This window comes from Coregonus lavaretus (assembly GCF_964263955.1).
Source record: "Coregonus lavaretus genome assembly, contig: HAP1_SCAFFOLD_7006, whole genome shotgun sequence".
Classification (NCBI taxonomy): Eukaryota; Metazoa; Chordata; class Actinopteri; order Salmoniformes; family Salmonidae; genus Coregonus; species Coregonus lavaretus.
In genome coordinates, this window is record NW_028167017.1 from 2,202 (window position 1) to 21,819 (window position 19,618).

General features: G+C 49.5%; 1 protein-coding gene across 1 annotated transcript; it reads right to left on the reverse strand.

Moving 5' to 3' along the window:
• Window positions 1-8,016: 8,016 nt before the first annotated feature.
• On the reverse strand, window positions 8,017-12,354 carry LOC311113971 (glypican-5-like; the record flags this gene model as incomplete). The annotated part of the gene is made up of 3 exons (XM_084189236.1): window positions 8,017-8,175; window positions 8,322-8,860; window positions 12,285-12,354. Coding segments are annotated over 3 exons (768 nt in total), but the record flags the coding sequence as incomplete, so codon positions are not given.
• Window positions 12,355-19,618: the final 7,264 nt, after the last annotated feature.

Sequence of the window (19,618 nt, forward strand, 5' to 3'; positions counted from 1 at the left end):
TTCTGATGAGCTAACGGCCTCTCTCTGGTCTGGCTCTGGTTAGCATTCTGGACAACCTCTTCTGATGAGCTAACGGCCTCTCTCAGGTCTGTCTCTGGTTAGCATTCTGGACATCCTCTTCTGATGAGCTAACGGCCTCTCTCTTGTCTGGCTCTGGTCTGTCTCTGGTTAGCATTCTGGACAGGCTCTTCTGATGAGCTAACGGCCTCTCTCTGGTCTGGCTCTGGTTAGCATTCTGGACAACCTCTTCTGATGAGCTAACGGCCTCTCTCTGGTCTGGCTCTGGTTAGCATTCTGGACAACCTCTTCTGATGAGCTAACGTCCTCTCTCTGGTCTGGCTCTGGTTAGCATTCTGGACAACCTCTTCTGATGAGCTAACGGCCTCTCTCTGGTCTGGCTCTGGTTAGCATTCTGGACAACCTCTTCTGATGAGCTAACGTCCTCTCTCTGGTCTGTCTCTGGTTAGCATTCTGGACAACCTCTTCTGATGAGCTAACGTCCTCTCTCTGGTCTGTCTCTGGTTAGCATTCTGGACAACCTCTTCTGATGAGCTAACGGCCTCTCTCTGGTCTGTCTCTGGGACAACCTCTTCTGATGAGCTAACGGCCTCTCTCTGGTCTGTCTCTGGTTAGCATTCTGGACAACCTCTTCTGATGAGCTAACGGCCTCTCTCTGGTCTGTCTCTGGTTAGCATTCTGGACAACCTCTTCTGATGAGCTAACGGCCTCTCTCTGGTCTGTCTCTGGTTAGCATTCTGGACAACCTCTTCTGATGAGCTAACGGCCTCTCTCTGGTCTGTCTCTGGTTAGCATTCTGGACAACCTCTTCTGATGAGCTAACGGCCTCTCTCTGGTCTGTCTCTGGTTAGCATTCTGGACAACCTCTTCTGATGAGCTAACGTCCTCTCTCTGGTCTGGCTCTGGTTAGCATTCTGGACAACCTCTTCTGATGAGCTAACGTCCTCTCTCTGGTCTGTCTCTGGTTAGCATTCTGGACAACCTCTTCTGATGAGCTAACGGCCTCTCTCTGGTCTGTCTCTGGTCTGTCTCTGGTTAGCATTCTGGACAACCTCTTCTGATGAGCTAACGGCCTCTCTCTGGTCTGTCTCTGGTCTGTCTCTGGTTAGCATTCTGGACAACCTCTTCTGATGAGCTAACGGCCTCTCTCTGGTCTGTCTCTGGGACAACCTCTTCTGATGAGCTAACGTCCTCTCTCTGGTCTGTCTCTGGTTAGCATTCTGGACAACCTCTTCTGATGAGCTAACGGCCTCTCTCTGGTCTGTCTCTGGTCTGTCTCTGGTCTGTCTCTGGTTAGCATTCTGGACAACCTCTTCTGATGAGCTAACGGCCTCTCTCTGGTCTGTCTCTGGTTATCATTCTGGACAACCTCTTCTGATGAGCTAACGGCCTCTCTCTGGTCTGGCTCTGGTTAGCATTCTGGACAACCTCTTCTGATGAGCTAACGTCCTCTCTCTGGTCTGGCTCTGGTTAGCATTCTGGACAACCTCTTCTGATGAGCTAACGGCCTCTCTCTGGTCTGTCTCTGGTCTGTCTCTGGGACAACCTCTTCTGATGAGCTAACGTCCTCTCTCTGGTCTGTCTCTGGTTAGCATTCTGGACAACCTCTTCTTATGAGCTAACGTCCTCTCTCTGGTCTGTCTCTGGTTAGCATTCTGGACAACCTCTTCTGATGAGCTAACGGCCTCTCTCTGGTCTGTCTCTGGTTAGCATTCTGGACAACCTCTTCTGATGAGCTTAATGCCTCTCTCTGGTCTGTCTCTGGTCTGTCTCTGGTTAGCATTCTGGACAACCTCTTCTGATGAGCTAACGTCCTCTCTCTGGTCTGTCTCTGGTCTGTCTCTGGTTAGCATTCTGGACAACCTCTTCTGATGAGCTAACGGCCTCTCTCTGGTCTGTCTCTGGGACAACCTCTTCTGATGAGCTAACGTCCTCTCTCTGGTCTGTCTCTGGTTAGCATTCTGGACAACCTCTTCTGATGAGCTAACGGCCTCTCTCTGGTCTGTCTCTGGTTAGCATTCTGGACAACCTCTTCTGATGAGCTAACGGCCTCTCTCTGGTCTGTCTCTGGTCTGTCTCTGGTCTGTCTCTGGTCTGTCTCTGGTCTGTCTCTGGTTAGCATTCTGGACAACCTCTTCTGATGAGCTAACGGCCTCTCTCTGGTCTGTCTCTGGTTAGCATTCTGGACAACCTCTTCTGATGAGCTAACGGCCTCTCTCTGGTCTGTCTCTGGTCTGTCTCTGGTTAGCATTCTGGACAACCTCTTCTGATGAGCTAACGGCCTCTCTCTGGTCTGTCTCTGGTCTGTCTCTGGTTAGCATTCTGGACAACCTCTTCTGATGAGCTAACGGCCTCTCTCTGGTCTGTCTCTGGGACAACCTCTTCTGATGAGCTAACGTCCTCTCTCTGGTCTGTCTCTGGTTAGCATTCTGGACAACCTCTTCTGATGAGCTAACGGCCTCTCTCTGGTCTGTCTCTGGTCTGTCTCTGGTCTGTCTCTGGTCTGTCTCTGGTCTGTCTCTGGTTAGCATTCTGGACAACCTCTTCTGATGAGCTAACGGCCTCTCTCTGGTCTGTCTCTGGTTAGCATTCTGGACAACCTCTTCTGATGAGCTAACGGCCTCTCTCTGGTCTGGCTCTGGTTAGCATTCTGGACAACCTCTTCTGATGAGCTAACGTCCTCTCTCTGGTCTGGCTCTGGTTAGCATTCTGGACAACCTCTTCTGATGAGCTAACGGCCTCTCTCTGGTCTGTCTCTGGTCTGTCTCTGGGACAACCTCTTCTGATGAGCTAACGTCCTCTCTCTGGTCTGTCTCTGGTTAGCATTCTGGACAACCTCTTCTTATGAGCTAACGTCCTCTCTCTGGTCTGTCTCTGGTTAGCATTCTGGACAACCTCTTCTGATGAGCTAACGGCCTCTCTCTGGTCTGTCTCTGGTTAGCATTCTGGACAACCTCTTCTGATGAGCTAACGGCCTCTCTCTGGTCTGTCTCTGGTCTGTCTCTGGTTAGCATTCTGGACAACCTCTTCTGATGAGCTAACGTCCTCTCTCTGGTCTGTCTCTGGTCTGTCTCTGGTTAGCATTCTGGACAACCTCTTCTGATGAGCTAACGGCCTCTCTCTGGTCTGTCTCTGGGACAACCTCTTCTGATGAGCTAACGTCCTCTCTCTGGTCTGTCTCTGGTTAGCATTCTGGACAACCTCTTCTGATGAGCTAACGGCCTCTCTCTGGTCTGTCTCTGGTTAGCATTCTGGACAACCTCTTCTGATGAGCTAACGGCCTCTCTCTGGTCTGTCTCTGGTCTGTCTCTGGTCTGTCTCTGGTCTGTCTCTGGTTAGCATTCTGGACAACCTCTTCTGATGAGCTAACGGCCTCTCTCTGGTCTGTCTCTGGTCTGTCTCTGGGACAACCTCTTCTGATGAGCTAACGGCCTCTCTCTGGTCTGTCTCTGGTCTGTCTCTTCTGATGAGCTAACGGCCTCTCTCTGGTCTGGCTCTGGTTAGCATTCTGGACAACCTCTTCTGATGAGCTAACGTCCTCTCTCTGGTCTGTCTCTGGTTAGCATTCTGGACAACCTCTTCTGATGAGCTAACGTCCTCTCTCTGGTCTGTCTCTGGTTAGCATTCTGGACAACCTCTTCTGATGAGCTAACGTCCTCTCTCTGGTCTGTCTCTGGTTAGCATTCTGGACAACCTCTTCTGATGAGCTAACGTCCTGTCTCTGGTCTGGCTCTGGTTAGCATTCTGGACAACCTCTTCTGATGAGCTAACGTCCTGTCTCTGGTCTGTCTCTGGTTAGCATTCTGGACAACCTCTTCTGATGAGCTAACGGCCTCTCTCTGGTCTGTCTCTGGTCTGTCTCTTCTGATGAGCTAACGGCCTCTCTCTGGTCTGGCTCTGGTTAGCATTCTGGACAACCTCTTCTGATGAGCTAACGGCCTCTCTCTGGTCTGTCTCTGGTTAGCATTCTGGACAACCTCTTCTGATGAGCTAACGTCCTCTCTCTGGTCTGTCTCTGGTTAGCATTCTGGACAACCTCTTCTGATGAGCTAACGGCCTCTCTCTGGTCTGTCAATGGTCTGTCTCTTCTGATGAGCTAACGGCCTCTCTCTGGTCTGGCTCTGGTTAGCATTCTGGACAACCTCTTCTGATGAGCTAACGGCCTCTCTCTGGTCTGTCTCTGGTTAGCAATCTGGACAACCTCTTCTGATGAGCTTAATGCCTCTCTCTGGTCTGTCTCTGGTCTGTCTCTGGTTAGCATTCTGGACAACCTCTTCTGATGAGCTAACGTCCTCTCTCTGGTCTGTCTCTGGTCTGTCTCTGGTTAGCATTCTGGACAACCTCTTCTGATGAGCTAACGGCCTCTCTCTGGTCTGTCTCTGGGACAACCTCTTCTGATGAGCTAACGTCCTCTCTCTGGTCTGTCTCTGGTTAGCATTCTGGACAACCTCTTCTGATGAGCTAACGGCCTCTCTCTGGTCTGTCTCTGGTTAGCATTCTGGACAACCTCTTCTGATGAGCTAACGGCCTCTCTCTGGTCTGTCTCTGGTCTGTCTCTGGTCTGTCTCTGGTCTGTCTCTGGTCTGTCTCTGGTTAGCATTCTGGACAACCTCTTCTGATGAGCTAACGGCCTCTCTCTGGTCTGTCTCTGGTTAGCATTCTGGACAACCTCTTCTGATGAGCTAACGGCCTCTCTCTGGTCTGTCTCTGGTCTGTCTCTGGTTAGCATTCTGGACAACCTCTTCTGATGAGCTAACGGCCTCTCTCTGGTCTGTCTCTGGTCTGTCTCTGGTTAGCATTCTGGACAACCTCTTCTGATGAGCTAACGGCCTCTCTCTGGTCTGTCTCTGGGACAACCTCTTCTGATGAGCTAACGTCCTCTCTCTGGTCTGTCTCTGGTTAGCATTCTGGACAACCTCTTCTGATGAGCTAACGGCCTCTCTCTGGTCTGTCTCTGGTCTGTCTCTGGTCTGTCTCTGGTCTGTCTCTGGTCTGTCTCTGGTTAGCATTCTGGACAACCTCTTCTGATGAGCTAACGGCCTCTCTCTGGTCTGTCTCTGGTTAGCATTCTGGACAACCTCTTCTGATGAGCTAACGGCCTCTCTCTGGTCTGGCTCTGGTTAGCATTCTGGACAACCTCTTCTGATGAGCTAACGTCCTCTCTCTGGTCTGGCTCTGGTTAGCATTCTGGACAACCTCTTCTGATGAGCTAACGGCCTCTCTCTGGTCTGTCTCTGGTCTGTCTCTGGGACAACCTCTTCTGATGAGCTAACGTCCTCTCTCTGGTCTGTCTCTGGTTAGCATTCTGGACAACCTCTTCTTATGAGCTAACGTCCTCTCTCTGGTCTGTCTCTGGTTAGCATTCTGGACAACCTCTTCTGATGAGCTAACGGCCTCTCTCTGGTCTGTCTCTGGTTAGCATTCTGGACAACCTCTTCTGATGAGCTAACGGCCTCTCTCTGGTCTGTCTCTGGTCTGTCTCTGGTTAGCATTCTGGACAACCTCTTCTGATGAGCTAACGTCCTCTCTCTGGTCTGTCTCTGGTCTGTCTCTGGTTAGCATTCTGGACAACCTCTTCTGATGAGCTAACGGCCTCTCTCTGGTCTGTCTCTGGGACAACCTCTTCTGATGAGCTAACGTCCTCTCTCTGGTCTGTCTCTGGTTAGCATTCTGGACAACCTCTTCTGATGAGCTAACGGCCTCTCTCTGGTCTGTCTCTGGTTAGCATTCTGGACAACCTCTTCTGATGAGCTAACGGCCTCTCTCTGGTCTGTCTCTGGTCTGTCTCTGGTCTGTCTCTGGTCTGTCTCTGGTTAGCATTCTGGACAACCTCTTCTGATGAGCTAACGGCCTCTCTCTGGTCTGTCTCTGGTCTGTCTCTGGGACAACCTCTTCTGATGAGCTAACGGCCTCTCTCTGGTCTGTCTCTGGTCTGTCTCTTCTGATGAGCTAACGGCCTCTCTCTGGTCTGGCTCTGGTTAGCATTCTGGACAACCTCTTCTGATGAGCTAACGTCCTCTCTCTGGTCTGTCTCTGGTTAGCATTCTGGACAACCTCTTCTGATGAGCTAACGTCCTCTCTCTGGTCTGTCTCTGGTTAGCATTCTGGACAACCTCTTCTGATGAGCTAACGTCCTCTCTCTGGTCTGTCTCTGGTTAGCATTCTGGACAACCTCTTCTGATGAGCTAACGTCCTGTCTCTGGTCTGGCTCTGGTTAGCATTCTGGACAACCTCTTCTGATGAGCTAACGTCCTGTCTCTGGTCTGTCTCTGGTTAGCATTCTGGACAACCTCTTCTGATGAGCTAACGGCCTCTCTCTGGTCTGTCTCTGGTCTGTCTCTTCTGATGAGCTAACGGCCTCTCTCTGGTCTGGCTCTGGTTAGCATTCTGGACAACCTCTTCTGATGAGCTAACGGCCTCTCTCTGGTCTGTCTCTGGTTAGCATTCTGGACAACCTCTTCTGATGAGCTAACGTCCTCTCTCTGGTCTGTCTCTGGTTAGCATTCTGGACAACCTCTTCTGATGAGCTAACGGCCTCTCTCTGGTCTGTCAATGGTCTGTCTCTTCTGATGAGCTAACGGCCTCTCTCTGGTCTGGCTCTGGTTAGCATTCTGGACAATCTCTTCTGATGAGCTAACGTCCTCTCTCTGGTCTGTCTCTGGTTAGCATTCTGGACAACCTCTTCTGATGAGCTAACGTCCTCTCTCTGGTCTGTCTCTGGTTAGCATTCTGGACAACCTCTTCTGATGAGCTAACGGCCTCTCTCTGGTCTGTCTCTGGTTAGCATTCTGGACAACCTCTTCTGATGAGCTAACGTCCTCTCTCTGGTCTGTCTCTGGTTAGCATTCTGGACAACCTCTTCTGATGAGCTAACGGCCTCTCTCTGGTCTGGCTCTGGTTAGCATTCTGGACAACCTCTTCTGATGAGCTAACGGCCTCTCTCTGGTCTGTCTCTGGTTAGCATTCTGGACAACCTCTTCTGATGAGCTAACGTCCTCTCTCTGGTCTGTCTCTGGTTAGCATTCTGGACAACCTCTTCTGATGAGCTAACGGCCTCTCTCTGGTCTGTCTCTGGTCTGTCTCTTCTGATGAGCTAACGGCCTCTCTCTGGTCTGGCTCTGGTTAGCATTCTGGACAACCTCTTCTGATGAGCTAACGTCCTCTCTCTGGTCTGTCTCTGGTTAGCATTCTGGACAACCTCTTCTGATGAGCTAACGTCCTCTCTCTGGTCTGTCTCTGGTTAGCATTCTGGACAACCTCTTCTGATGAGCTAACGGCCTCTCTCTGGTCTGTCTCTGGTTAGCATTCTGGACAACCTCTTCTGATGAGCTAACGTCCTCTCTCTGGTCTGTCTCTGGTTAGCATTCTGGACAACCTCTTCTGATGAGCTAACGTCCTCTCTCTGGTCTGGCTCTGGTTAGCATTCTGGACAACCTCTTCTGATGAGCTAACGTCCTGTCTCTGGTCTGGCTCTGGTTAGCATTCTGGACAACCTCTTCTGGTGAGCTAACGGCCTCTCTCTGGTCTGTCTCTGGTTAGCATTCTGGACAACCTCTTCTGATGAGCTAACGTCCTCTCTCTGGTCTGTCTCTGGTTAGCATTCTGGACATCCTCTTCTGGCCACATACACACACCAACCTCTGCTGGCTCTCGCTGCCCACAATGGTGTATTCTGGGAATGTTCTGGGCACGCTGTTGTTGTGTGGTATGTACCATGTGGGTGTGTGTGTGTGTGTGTGTGTGTGTGTGTGTGTAGTACATTCCTGGGTGACAAACTGGTAGCAGCTGGAATGGAGAGGTTGGTTCGGTCTGTTCAGTATTGGAGCTTTCTGTTTGTCTCTCTGAGAAAATGGTTTTCTTGCTCCTTCATCAGTTTCTAAAGGACTGGTTTGTTTCATAAGGATGTCATTCACTTAGTCTGGTGCACATTTCTAAAATGCACTCTGAACATTATCCTGACAGTGACAATCCAACGGCTACGCGTCAACAACACCTCACCTGTGCAGCGAGGTGCGGCCCGTTCATCTGAGCATGTGCGACGGCGTCATGGACGAGGGTGTGAACTCCCAGCAGCACTTGCTCCAGGTCCTGAGTTCCGTGCATGCGGTCCGACAGCCCCTCTAACGACCTCACAAATTCTCTCCAATGGGGGTCCACCTCAAATTAAAATCAAAACTTTATTTAGAACCCCCTTTTTTTTTTTATCGCAACTTTACAGTAAAACGATCAAAGTAAACAATAAGCAATAATAAAAAGGGATGAATAAAATCACATGCAAGCAGAAGAAGGTTATGATGGGTTACCTCGGCCATGCTAGCCAGACAGCCACGCAACACGTTGAGACAGTAGCCCATACAGGGTTTAGACAGGGTCAGACCGTGGCAGTGGGGACAGTACCGCATCCTGAGCAGAGCTCTACCACACTCCCTGCTCAACACCAGGTGATCCGTGGTGTTGATCACCTCCACGCCGAGGTGCAGCGCCTGTAACAGGACACGACCCCCGACGACCCCCGACCTCCCGATCTGATCGGCTAGGACTCGCGGAGCGGCGCCGAACGGGGTCAAATCACGGCGGGCGGAGCGGATGCACTCGGCGTAACCGGGGGTGATGTGGCTGAGGCTGGGGTTGACGAGGTGGTTGTAGACCAACGGGAAGAGAGCGTCGAAGAAGCGGCTGGTGATGTAATCAACGTTGAGTTCGGAGCCAAGGAGGAAGAGGCCGACGTCAGTGAACAACTCTCTCACCAGACCTGACGCCTCCCCGGCCATGTTACGATACGACACCTGGAGGACCAGGTTGGTGTGGTTCTCTGATGCCTTCATCAGAGACTCAAAGGTTTCTATAGGAGGAGAGAGAGGCAGAGGGGGAGGGAGGTAGAGAGAGAGAGAGAGAGAGAGAGGCAGGGATAGGGAGAGATGGGGAGGGAGAGAGAGAGAGAGAGAGAGGCAGGGATAGGGAGAGATGGGGAGGGAGAGAGAGAGAGAGAGAGGCAGGGATAGGGAGAGATGGGGAGGGAGAGAGAGAGAGACAGAGAGAGAGAGAGAGAGAGAGAGAGGCAGGGATAGGGAGAGATGGGGAGGGAGAGAGAGAGAGAGAGAGGCAGGGATAGGGAGAGATGGGGAGGGAGAGAGAGAGAGAGAGACAGAGAGAGAGAGAGAGAGAGAGAGGCAGGGATAGGGAGAGATGGGGAGGGAGAGAGAGAGACAGAGAGAGAGAGAGAGAGAGAGAGGCAGGGATAGGGAGAGATGGGGAGGGAGAGAGAGAGACAGAGAGAGAGAGAGAGAGAGAGAGGCAGGGATAGGGAGAGATGGGGAGGGAGAGAGAGAGACAGAGAGAGAGAGAGAGAGACAGGGAGAGGCAGGGATAGGGAGAGATGGGGAGGGAGAGAGAGAGAGAGAGAGAGAGGCAGGGATAGGGAGAGATGGGGAGGGAGAGAGAGAGTGTGATCATCATGATGGGGTCCAGGAGGTCAGGAGGTTTAGACCCCTGATGTGTACAATTCTCTCTTCCTGAAACCGTTTTTAAAACATCTTAGATATTATTGCATATATTATATTCAGGATGTTTTATAAAAGGTTAGAAAACGATCAAAGTTAAGTCCCTGCTCATTAGGTTTTATTGAGTATTTTCCGTTTGCCGTGGCAGGAAGAAATGAGCTGATATTCTGTAACTAATACCCCATGTGTTCCTGCCTCTTATTGGACAATCTGTTCTGATAGGAAACTTGGTCAGTCTGTAGAGAGACCAAGTGTTCACTTAGCTTAGAAAGTAAGGCATGTTCTCTGACCATGTATCAAACTAACCCTAACCCAGAGTCCCCTCCCCCTCCCAAACTAACCCTAACCCAGAGTCCCCTCCCCCTCCCAAACTAACCCTAACCCAGAGTCCCCTCCCCCTCCCAAACTAACCCTAACCCCGAGTCCCCTCCCCCCAAACTAACCCTAACCCCGAGTCCCCTCCCCCCAAACTAACCCTAACCCCGAGTCCCCTCCCCCCAAACTAACCCTAACCCAGAGTCCCCTCCCCCCAAACTAACCCTAACCCAGAGTCCCCTCCCCCCAAACTAACCCTAACCCAGACTCCCCTCCCCCCAAACGAACCCTAACCCAGAGTCCCCTCCCCCCAAACGAACCCTAACCCAGAGTCCCCTCCCCCCAAACTAACCCTAACCCAGAGTCCCCTCCCCCAAACTAACCCTAACCCAGAGTCCCCTCCCCCTCCCAAACTAACCCTAACCCCGAGTCCCCTCCCCCCAAACTAACCCTAACCCAGACTCCCCTCCCCCCAAACTAACCCTAACCCAGACTCCCCTCCCCCCAAACTAACCCTAACCCAGAGTCCCCTCCCCCCAAACTAACCCTAACCCAGACTCCCCTCCCCCCAAACTAACCCTAACCCAGAGTCCCCTCCCCCCAAACTAACCCTAACCCAGAGTCCCCTCCCCCCAAACTAACCCTAACCCAGAGTCCCCTCCCCCTCCCAAACTAACCCTAACCCAGAGTCCTCTCCCCCCAAACTAACCCTAACCCAGAGTACCCTCCCCCCAAACTAACCCTAACCCAGAGTCCCCTCCCCCCAAACTAACCCTAACCCAGAGTCCCCTCCCCCCAAACTAACCCTAACCCAGACTCCCCTCCCCCCAAACTAACCCTAACCCAGAGTCCCCTCCCCTCCATAACACATAATACTTTAGAAATGCTGAATTTAGATGACTATGAATCCCTTCTCTCTCTCTCTCCCTCCCTCCGCATGGCTTCCTCTCCTCTCGTTCTTCTGAAACCCTACCTCTTCAAATATTATCTTAAATAAATCCCACAGCCCCCCCCCCCCTTACTAGCTCTGCCTTTGATGATAGCTGTGTGAGTTTGAGTTGACGTATTCTTGCTCACAGATAAAACTGAAGAAATGCTGAATTTAGATGACTATGAATAGCAAAACACTCATTTTAAAACCCACAACACATAAATACGTGACAGAATAGAACACAGCACACTTGAAACATTACAGGACATTTTTCATGATGGAAATTGAAATGTTAAAATGTGATTGTAAAAAATACAATTTTTTGGAGGAAAACCATTTAAGAGTTACTATTCAGTCTGACAGCAGTGGGAATAGTGGCGTTCCGCAGGCGGTTCTTACGGGAAAGAACAGTGCAGGCGTTTTGAGGCCTTCGTCACCGACTGCTCCACGTGTCACCACTGAGGTTAGAGTCTAGATGAGATACTTGGTTGTGGTTTCCACTGGTACTTCCTGTCCTCCTGCTCCACGTGTCACCACTGAGGTTAGAGTCTAGATGAGATACCTGGTTGTGGTTTCCACTGGTACTTCCTGTCCTCCTGCTCCACGTGTCACCACTGAGGTTAGAGTCTAGATGAGATACCTGGTTGTGGTTTCCACTGGTACTTCCTGTCCTCCTGCTCCACGTGTCACCACTGAGGTTAGAGTCTAGATGAGATACCTGGTTGTGGTTTCCACTGGTACTTCCTGTCCTCCTGCTCCACGTGTCACCACTGAGGTTAGAGTCTAGATGAGATACTTGGTTGTGGTTTCCACTGGTACTTCCTGTCCTCCTGCTCCACGTGTCACCACTGAGGTTAGAGTCTAGATGAGATACTTGGTTGTGGTTTCCACTGGTACTTCCTGTCCTCCTGCTCCACGTGTCACCACTGAGGTTAGAGTCTAGATGAGATACCTGGTTGTGGTTTCCACTGGTACTTCCTGTCCTCCTGCTCCACGTGTCACCACTGAGGTTAGAGTCTAGATGAGATACTTGGTTGTGGTTTCCACTGGTACTTCCTGTCCTCCTGCTCCACGTGTCACCACTGAGGTTAGAGTCTAGATGAGATACTTGGTTGTGGTTTCCACTGGTACTTCCTGTCCTCCTGCTCCACGTGTCACCACTGAGGTTAGAGTCTAGATGAGATACCTGGTTGTGGTTTCCACTGGTACTTCCTGTCCTCCTGCTCCACGTGTCACCACTGAGGTTAGAGTCTAGATGAGATACCTGGTTGTGGTTTCCACTGGTACTTCCTGTCCTCCTGCTCCACGTGTCACCACTGAGGTTAGAGTCTAGATGAGATACCTGGTTGTGGTTTCCACTGGTACTTCCTGTCCTCCTGCTCCACGTGTCACCACTGAGGTTAGAGTCTAGATGAGATACCTGGTTGTGGTTTCCACTGGTACTTCCTGTCCTCCTTCCTGGATTAGTGGTTCAGGTTTGAGGAGGGTCTCTAGAAAAACATATCCCAATTTCCACAGACTTTTTCCCCCATTCAGGAGCATGTTGTTGGACGTGGCCCACTCTTCCAGCTGCTCTGCCTCCAAGCCCATGGAAGTGTCCTGTTGGATGCTGGTTAATGGTACGGTCTGCCTCCAAGCCCATGGAAGTGTCCTGTTGGATGCTGGTTAACGGTACGGTCTGCCTCCAAGCCCATGGAAGTGTCCTGTTGGATGCTGGTTAACGGTACGGTCTGCCTCCAAGCCCATGGAAGTGTCCTGTTGGATGCTGGTTAACGGTACGGTCTGCCTCCAAGCCCATGGAAGTGTCCTGTTGGATGCTGGTTAACGGTACGGTCTGCCTCCAAGCCCATGGAAGTGTCCTGTTGGATGCTGGTTAACGGTACGGTCTGCCTCCAAGCCCATGGAAGTGTCCTGTTGGATGCTGGTTAACGGTACGGTCTGCCTCCAAGCCCATGGAAGTGTCCTGTTGGATGCTGGTTAACGGTACGGTCTGCCTCCAAGCCCATGGAAGTGTCCTGTTGGATGCTGGTTAACGGTACGGTCTGCCTACAAGCCCATGGAAGTGTCCTGTTGGATGCTGGTTAATGGTACGGCTCAGGACAGCGCTACATCGTCTGCATACCCAGTGTCCAGAGTGTCACACTGAAGACAACTTTTAGGGTGGACGTGAGAAGGAGAAACACATATGGCGAAACCACGCCCCCTCTAAACACGTCCAGGACACACACACATAAGGTGGTGTGTGCCACAAGGGGGCGTGGTTTCGCCATATGTGTTTCTCCGTGACATGACCAATAAAAAGACAGCAGACATATTGTTGTGTCTGGCAGCAGGAAAACATGGGCTGCGTCTCATACGACAGCCTAGGTCAGGACCCACAGGGCTCTGGTCTAAAGTAGTGTACTATATAGGGAATAGGGTGCCACAGGGCTCTGGTCTAAAGTAGTGTACTATATAGGGAATAGGGTGTCATAGGGCTCTGGTCTAAAGTAGTGCACTATATAGGGAATAGGGTGCCATAGGGCTCTGGTCTAAAGTAGTGCACTATATAGGGAATAGGGTGTCATAGGGCTCTGGTCTAAAGTAGTGCACTATATAGGGAATAGGGTGCCACAGGGCTCTGGTCTAAAGTAGTGTACTATATAGGGAATAGGGTGCCATAGGGCTCTGGTCTAAAGTAGTGCACTATATAGGGAATAGGGTGTCATAGGGCTCTGGTCTAAAGTAGTGCACTATATAGGGAATAGGGTGTCATAGGGCTCTGGTCTAAAGTAGTGTACTATATAGGGAATAGGGTGTCATAGGGCTCTGGTCTAAAGTAGTGCACTATATAGGGAATAGGGTGCCATAGGGCTCTGGTCTAAAGTAGTGTACTATATAGGGAATAGGGTGTCATAGGGCTCTGGTCTAAAGTAGTGCACTATATAGGGAATAGGGTGTCATAGGGCTCTGGTCTAAAGTAGTGCACTATATAGGGAATAGGGTGTCATAGGGCTCTGGTCTAAAGTAGTGTACTATATAGGGAATAGGGTGTCATAGGGCTCTGGTCTAAAGTAGTGCACTATATAGGGAATAGGGTGTCATAGGGCTCTGGTCTAAAGTAGTGCACTATATAGGGAATAGGGTGTCATAGGGCTCTGGTCTAAAGTAGTGCACTATATAGGGAATAGGGTGTCATAGGGCTCTGGTCTAAAGTAGTGCACTATATAGGGAATAGGGTGTCATAGGGCTCTGGTCTAAAGTAGTGCACTATATAGGGAATAGGGTGTCATAGGGCTCTGGTCTAAAGTAGGGCACTATATAGGGAATAGGGTGTCATAGGGCTCTGGTCTAAAGTAGTGCACTATATAGGGAATAGGGTGCCATAGGGCTCTGGTCTAAAGTAGTGTACTATATAGGGAATAGGGTGTCATAGGGCTCTGGTCTAAAGTAGTGCACTATATAGGGAATAAGGTGGCATAGGGCTCTGGTCTAAAGTAGTGCACTATATAGGGAATAGGGTGTCATAGGGCTCTGGTCTAAAGTAGTGCACTATATAGGGAATAGGGTGTCATAGGGCGCTGGTCTAAAGTAGTGCACTATATAGGGAATAGGGTGTCATAGGGCTCTGGTCTAAAGTAGTGTACTATATAGGGAATAGGGTGTCATAGGGCTCTGGTCTAAAGTAGTGTACTATATAGGGAATAGGGTGTCATAGGGCTCTGGTCTAAAGTAGTGTACTATATAGGGAATAGGGTGTCATAGGGCTCTGGTCTAAAGTAGTGCACTATATAGGGAATAGGGTGTCATAGGGCTCTGGTCTAAAGTAGTGCACTATATAGGGAATAGGGTGCCATAGGGCTCTGGTCTAAAGTAGTGCACTATATAGGGAATAGGGTGTCATAGGGCTCTGGTCTAAAGTAGTGTACTATATAGGGAATAGGGTGTCATAGGGCTCTGGTCTAAAGTAGTGTACTATATAGGGAATAGGGTGTCATAGGGCTCTGGTCTAAAGTAGTGCACTATATAGGGAATAGGGTGCCATAGGGCTCTGGTCTAAAGTAGTGTACTATATAGGGAATAGGGTGTCATAGGGCTCTGGTCTAAAGTAGTGTACTATATAGGGAATAGGGTGCCATAGGGCTCTGGTCTAAAGTAGTGTACTATATAGGGGATAGGGTGCCATTACTACATTATATTACTGCTCAGTTTTTCCAGATTAAAAACACTTTACAACCCATCAACAGTTCAGACCAATGCGATTTCACCATGACACCCGTTACAATAATCAAGGATCCATTCTCACATGACAGCCATCAATCCACCGATCCGTCAACTCCATGTTGTCCTCTGCAGGTTAAATAATGGCCTATATCAAACGATCATTGTCTGAATGAAGCCAGGGTGGTTAGCCTAGCATACAGTCACTATGGCCGTTAGCCCGACACATGGTTCATCATACAATAATACAACAGCCAGAAACTAGCCAATTCCATCTAATTCCATTTCACAGCGTTTAAAACCTTTTCAATCTCCCATCTCTTAACTGTTGCATTTCTCATTTTCAATAATGCAAATAACAGTGACATCGGGATATTTAATTCAGCGATGAGGAATGTTCTGGAGCCTTCATAGCTAGGGCTGACTACTTGAGGAATGTTCTGGAACCTACGGAGTTAGGGCTGACTACTTGAGGAATGTTCTGGAGCCTTCAGAGCTAGGGCTGACTACTTGAGGAATGTTCTGGAGCCTTCAGAGCTAGGGCTGACTACTTGAGGAATGTTCTGGAACCTTCAGAGCTAGGACTGACTACTTGAGGAATGTTCTGGAGCCTTCAGAGCTAGGGCTGACTACTTGAGGAATGTTCTGGGAGGCTGGAGCCCCCAATGCTTGGCTGGGCTGGAGTTAAGGACTGTCTAGATCTGGACCGGGCTGGGAGACATGGTCAGGCTGGAGCCCCCCAATGCATGGCTGGAGTTAAGGACTGTCTAGATCTGGACCGGGCTGGGAGACATGGTCTGGCTGGAGCCCCCCAATGCATGGCTGGAGTTAGGATTCTCTGGGGTTTGGACCAGACCAGTCAGACAGCCATGTTAGGATTGTCTGGGGTTTGGACCAGACCTCTAAGGCGATTACTGTCAACTGATCCAGCATGAGATCCACATCATCAAAGAGAAGAGACAGGTCAAAGCACACGTGAGTTTTTCCTAGCCACCGTGCTTCTACATCTGCATTGCTTGCTGTTTTGGGGTTTTAGGCTGGGTTTCTGTATAGCACTTTGTGACATCTGCTGATGTAAAAAGGGCTTTATAAATCAAATTTGATTGATTGATTGATTGAAATGTAACCAGAACCATGCATAACGCACATCCACTAATAATGACCAACTTCCTGTAGCAGCCATTATAGAACATCAACACCGTCTCATAAACAATCTCCCAAGCACAAGCCCACGGGCTAGTGAGTAGCCAGCTAAACGTCTAGCCAACTTGGATCTATTCGCTTGCTAACATCAGAACAGTGGAACGTTGAACTGTTATGAACACACCTTCCTGTCTGAACAACATAGCACTGTTATGAACACACCTTCCTGTCTGTCTCCACCTGTCTGAACAACATAGCACTGTTATGAACACACCTTCCTGTCTGAACAACATAGCACTGTTATGAACACACCTTCCTGTCTGTCTCCACCTGTCTGAACAACATAGCACTGTTATGAACACACCTTCCTGTCTGTCTCCACCTGTCTGAACAACATAGCACTGTTATGAACACACCTTCCTGTCTGTCTCCACCTGTCTGAACAACATAGCACTGTTATGAACACACCTTCCTGTCGGTCTCCACCTGTCTGAACAACATAGCACTGTTATGAACACACCTTCCTGTCTGTCTCCACCTGTCTGAACAACATAGCACTGTTATGAACACACCTTCCTGTCTGTCTCCACCTGTCTGAACAACATAGCACTGTTATGAACACACCTTCCTGTCTGTCTCCACCTGTCTGAACAACATAGCACTGTTATGAACACACCTTCCTGTCTGAACAACATAGCACTGTTATGAACACACCTTCCTGTTTGAACAACATAGCACTGTTATGAACACACCTTCCTGTCGGTCTCCACCTGTCTGAACAACATAGCACTGTTATGAACACACCTTCCTGTCTGTCTCCACCTGTCTGAACAACATAGCACTGTTATGAACACACCTTCCTGTCTGTCTCCACCTGTCTGAACAACATAGCACTGTTATGAACACACCTTCCTGTCTGTCTCCACCTGTCTGAACAACATAGCACTGTTATGAACACACCTTCCTGTCTGTCTCCACCTGTCTGAACAACATAGCACTGTTATGAACACACCTTCCTGTCTGTCTCCACCTGTCTGAACAACATAGCACTGTTATGAACACACCTTCCTGTCTGTCTCCACCTGTCTGAACAACATAGCACTGTTATGAACACACCTTCCTGTCTGTCTCCACCTGTCTGAACAACATAGCACTGTTATGAACACACCTTCCTGTCTGTCTCCACCTGTCTGAACAACATAGCACTGTTATGAACACACCTTCCTGTCTGTCTCCACCTGTCTGAACAACATAGCACTGTTATGAACACACCTTCCTGTCGGTCTCCACCTGTCTGAACAACATAGCACTGTTATGAACACACCTTCCTGTCTGTCTCCACCTGTCTGAACAACATAGCACTGTTATGAACACACCTTCCTGTCTGTCTCCACCTGTCTGAACAACATAGCACTGTTATGAACACACCTTCCTGTCTGTCTCCACCTGTCTGAACAACATAGCACTGTTATGAACACACCTTCCTGTCTGAACAACATAGCCCTGTTATGAACACACCTTCCTGTCTGTCTCCACCTGTCTGAACAACATAGCACTGTTATGAACACACCTTCCTGTCTGTCTCCACCTGTCTGAACAACATAGCACTGTTATGAACACACCTTCCTGTCTGTCTCCACCTGTCTGAACAACATAGCACTGTTATGAACACACCTTCCTGTCTGTCTCCACCTGTCTGAACACACCTTCCTGTCTGTCTCCACCTGTCTGAACAACATAGCACTGTTATGAACACACCTTCCTGTTTGAACAACATAGCACTGTTATGAACACACCTTCCTGTCGGTCTCCACCTGTCTGAACAACATAGCACTGTTATGAACACACCTTCCTGTCTGTCTCCACCTGTCTGAACAACATAGCACTGTTATGAACACACCTTCCTGTCTGTCTCCACCTGTCTGAACAACATAGCACTGTTATGAACACACCTTCCTGTCTGTCTCCACCTGTCTGAACAACATAGCACTGTTATGAACACACCTTCCTGTCTGTCTCCACCTGTCTGAGCAACATAGCACTGTTATGAACACACCTTCCTGTCTGTCTCCACCTGTCTGAACAACATAGCACTGTTATGAACACACCTTCCTGTCTGTCTCCACCTGTCTGAACAACATAGCACTGTTATGAACACACCTTCCTGTCTGTCTCCACCTGTCTGAACAACATAGCACTGTTATGAACACACCTTCCTGTCTGTCTCCACCTGTCTGAACAACATAGCACTGTTATGAACACACCTTCCTGTCTGTCTCCACCTGTCTGAACAACATAGCACTGTTATGAACACACCTTCCTGTCGGTCTCCACCTGTCTGAACAACATAGCACTGTTATGAACACACCTTCCTGTCTGTCTCCACCTGCCTGAACAACATAGCACTGTTATGAACACACCTTCCTGTCTGTCTCCACCTGTCTGAACAACATAGCACTGTTATGAACACACCTTCCTGTCTGTCTCCACCTGTCTGAACAACATAGCACTGTTATGAACACACCTTCCTGTCTGTCTCCACCTGTCTGAACACACCTTCCTGTCTGTCTCCACCTGTCTGAACAACATAGCACTGTTATGAACACACCTTCCTGTCTGTCTCCACCTGTCTGAACAACATAGCACTGTTATGAACACACCTTCCTGTCGGTCTCCACCTGTCTGAACAACATAGCACTGTTATGAGCACACCTTCCTGTCTGTCTCCACCTGTCTGAACAACATAGCACTGTTATGAACACACCTTCCTGTCTGTCTCCACCTGTCTGAACACACCTTCCTGTCGGTCTCCACCTGTCTGAACAACATAGCCTGTTCACTTTGTTTAGATATTGAAATCAAGTGAAGGAGGAGGGGCTTGGTGTCACAGAACAGAAGGAGGAGGGGCTTGGTGTCACAGAACAGAAGGAGGAGGGGCTTGGTGTCACAGAACAGAAGGAGGAGGGGCTTGGTGTCACAGAACAGAAGGAGGAGGGGCTTGGTGTCACAGAACAGAAGGAGGAGGGGCTTGGTGTCACAGCACAGAAGGAGGAGGGGCTTGGTGTCACAGCATATTTAATATAGGCTATCTCAATAAACAACAGAATGAAGCCGGTGGTGTATTTAAAATAGGTTATCTCAATAAACAACAGAATGAAGCTGGTGGTGTATTTAAAATAGGTTATCTCAATAAACAACAGAATGAAGCCGGTGGTGTATTTAAAATAGGTTATCTCAATAAACAACAGAATGAAGCCGGTGGTGTATTTAATATAGGTTATCTCAATAAACAACAGAATGAAGCCGGTGGTGTATTTAAAATAGGTTATCTCAATAAACAACACAAAGGGTTTAGGAGCACCTGCTTTTACACGGTTCCTTCATCTCCCTCCCTCCCTCGCTCTCTCCTTCTCCTGATTGGCCCCGACCACAAGACAACAGCCAGAAAACGTGATAGGCCCAATGACGCTATTCTTGAAGCCCCGCCCAATCACAGTGAGTCACCCTGTGG